The sequence below is a fragment of the Theobroma umbraticum genome, unplaced genomic scaffold (genome assembly GCF_002168275.2).
Source record: "Theobroma umbraticum cultivar Fairchild unplaced genomic scaffold, ASM216827v3 scaffold_12.1, whole genome shotgun sequence".
In the NCBI taxonomy this organism is placed as follows: domain Eukaryota; kingdom Viridiplantae; phylum Streptophyta; class Magnoliopsida; order Malvales; family Malvaceae; genus Theobroma; species Theobroma umbraticum.
In genome coordinates, this window is record NW_018397269.1 from 1,916,932 (window position 1) to 1,919,849 (window position 2,918).

At 34.1% G+C, this 2,918-nt stretch overlaps 1 protein-coding gene across 1 annotated transcript; it reads left to right on the plus strand.

Annotated features, from left to right (window-relative positions):
• The first annotated feature begins 517 nt into the window (after positions 1 to 517).
• LOC110425794 (uncharacterized) lies at positions 518 to 2,641 on the plus strand. The gene is made up of 4 exons (XM_021440820.2): positions 518 to 644; positions 1,172 to 1,374; positions 1,473 to 1,536; positions 1,851 to 2,641. The coding sequence occupies exons 2-4, from the start codon at positions 1,205 to 1,207 to the stop codon at positions 2,145 to 2,147; spliced, it is 531 nt and encodes a 176-aa protein (XP_021296495.1). The 5' UTR covers positions 518 to 644; positions 1,172 to 1,204; the 3' UTR covers positions 2,148 to 2,641.
• Positions 2,642 to 2,918: the final 277 nt, after the last annotated feature.

Genomic DNA, 2,918 nt, shown 5'->3' on the forward strand with positions numbered 1-2,918 from the left:
AATAAATTTTTTTTTTCTCTCCCTAACATATGCCAAAAGGAAAAATACAAAAATTGATATTCTTTACTTAAGCTGAAGGATGATCATAGTCCGTACACTAAACCATTTTAGGCAGCACAAGCTTTAAATTGGAAAAAAGTGAGTCTCATTGAAGGTAATCAATCACCTTTGGAAATGCTTTAATGTTTTGTTTTGTTTTGTTTTTTTTTCCTTTTTATATTTATACAAAAAGAAAAAACATTATTACAAATTGAAAGCCAAGCAACCAAATATCAATATAAAATCATTTTATTTTATTAGTTATGCTTCCATTTTCATGTAAAGTTGTGACCTAAGCTAATACAAGTAAAAGCTCATATTAGCTAATATAAAATCATTTTCATTTTATTAGTAATATTTTATTTAAACAAAATATCTAGAATATTTAGCAGAAATTCTCAAGTTACGGTATTTTTGTTTTTACGTTACCATCATTTCCAACTTATTCAAGGAAATGAGAAAAGGAAACATTTAAACGACATCGTTTTTGCGGGAAGTCCTTTTCCCTGCCTATATAATTTCCTCATCGCCCGCGGCACCTCCTTTCTTCTTCCTCGTGGCACCCACCCTTTCTCTGCTTCTCTTCTTCCAGAGGATTTCTTGAGGTAATCTAAAAATCAAATTTTCTTCATTCAAATAAAAATTAATTATAATTTTTGCTAAATTTCGTTGAGTTATTTGTCTTACAGATCTGGCTTCTTCTATTCGCTTTTCTTATTTTTATTCCGTCAAAAAAATTTCTGTTTTTAAGTCAACGTTCAAAGTGTTTCTGTAACAGATCTGATGAGTTTTTAGCCGTAACAGTTGAATCTCGTCTGGGTATTAGTTTTCTTAGTTCTTATCTCTTAATTAATCCCTAAAATTTTGGGTTTTTTCTTTAGCTCTTTTGTTAATCATACAAATCATGGGTTTGATTACACATAACGCCTAATAAAGCTTTGATTTTGAAGGTCTGGTTGTAAATCTGTGCTTTACCGTTTGTTTTTATTCTCGGGTTGGGTTTTTCTTTGTTTGGATGCTGAGGAGGTGAAGGAAAATGAAAAGCGAAACTTTGGGTTTCTTTAGTTTTATTTCTAATTGAATTTTGGTTGTTAGATCTGGGTGTTGACTTTTTTTTCTCTGGTTTGAACAGGCGTTCTTTTCGAAGCTGTGGTTTTTTGAGAAGATGAATCATTGCAATCTTCAGCAGAACGCCACTGTTTCGGCCTATGAGGAGATGCGGGGGTTGATCTCTATCTCTGATCATCAGAAGGGAGGCTCCGTTGTTTGCCCTAAGCCTCGGCGAATCGGGGTTCTTGCCAATAACCCTATCAGGCCCTTGAGATTGCATATGAGGTATAATTATTTATTATTCTGATTTCTAATTTGATTTTAAGCTGATTCGATTTATTATTAAAGGTTGTGATTTAATTGGGTTTTGGTTTTAATTGCAGTCATCAAGCTGAAGTAAGCGATTCGAAAGCCGGTGCAGAGCTTTTAGATATCATCCTCAAGAAGGTATGGTTGAATTTGAAGATGAAAGATTTTTTTCTTGTCTAGTTGTTAAATCCTATGTTGCAGATGATCCTCTAAACATAAGAAGAAATTTCGAGGCAAATTGAACTTACTGATGTTAGTGTGTGTTTCCATGTCAGACTGGTAACCCAAAGAAATTTAGGAAAAAGTGAACATATAAATGTTGGATATGTACTGTGCTTGGATGTTTGCGTCTGAGTTTGAGCAATATGGGTTAATATTTTGTTTCTACATTGGAATTGTTTTAATTTAGTCGGCTGTGTTGGTTGCTAATCTTTGTTTTGGTTGTTTTACAGGAGGATTTCGGGACAGAACAATCTGCAACCCAGGTAGCATCATCACCTCCATTTTTTTGTGGGTCGCCTCCAAGCAGGGCTGCTAACCCACTTGTGCAAGATGCCCGATTTGGTGACGAAAGACTTGCAGCCCTTTCAACATTGCAAATCCCATCCCCATCGTCTCCATCATCATCAGCACGCAAAGGAGGGTGTGTTAGGATGAAGTTTGGACTTAAACCAGCCGCCGTTAGAGTAGAAGGATTTGATTGCCTTAACAGGGATCGCCAGAATTCCAGCATCCCTGCTATGGCTTAGAACTTAATTAAAGTCAAAGTGTACATAGAAGGAAGCTAAATGCCACCACCATTTCAGAAAACAAAGCAGGATTAACAAGGAGGGAATTTTGGGTATTTTTGGAGAAGAGTGAGAGAGCGAGATAATTTCTGTTTAGTAGTGTATATATGATGTGTTTTTGGGTCAGGTAATCTATTCGATTGATAATAGCGCTGTAAGTAGTTTGATTGAAGGGAAAGACAAGTTTAGATCAAACCTTGTGTTGTGAAGAAAGGTTTGATCATGCTGGGTCGAGCAAGGCTCATTTTGTAATATATATAAGATTTGGTGTAGTATGGGGATGGCCCGATTGATATTTGTTTTTAAAGATCACCACGGAGAAAAAAAAAATTCTGTATAGATCCTATTGGTGATCGAATTTTGCTCATTTATATATTATTACTCTGTAAATGTATTCTGGGTAATTGTCAAATTTCCTTGTTCTTATAAATATCATATTTATGTTTGTCATCTAACATTATTGATTTTCTCGATTGTCAATTTTTTTATTTGAGTATTTAATTTATTAATTGATACATGATATCTCACGAATCGAGATAAATTCCTGAAACATGCAGAAATTATGTTTCATTAGAACTCTGAATTGATGCTTTTTGATTGTAGCTCAAGTTTGAAAACTTTAGCTTCATTTATTTCCAATCAAAGTTTAGATCTTAAGTTTAGGGATCTGTATTTTGTAAGTGAGAATCTTGTATTACTAAATCAGGATCTGATCTTAAAACACTCATTGTA

Coding starts and splice junctions, on each gene's coding strand:
- LOC110425794 (XM_021440820.2), top strand. CDS start 1,205: ATGAATCATTGCAATCTTCAGCAGAACGCCACTGTTTCGGCCTATGAG. Junction 1,375..1,472: donor CCCTTGAGATTGCATATGAG/GTATAATTATTT, acceptor TTTTAATTGCAG/TCATCAAGCTGAAGTAAGCG. Junction 1,537..1,850: donor TAGATATCATCCTCAAGAAG/GTATGGTTGAAT, acceptor GTTGTTTTACAG/GAGGATTTCGGGACAGAACA.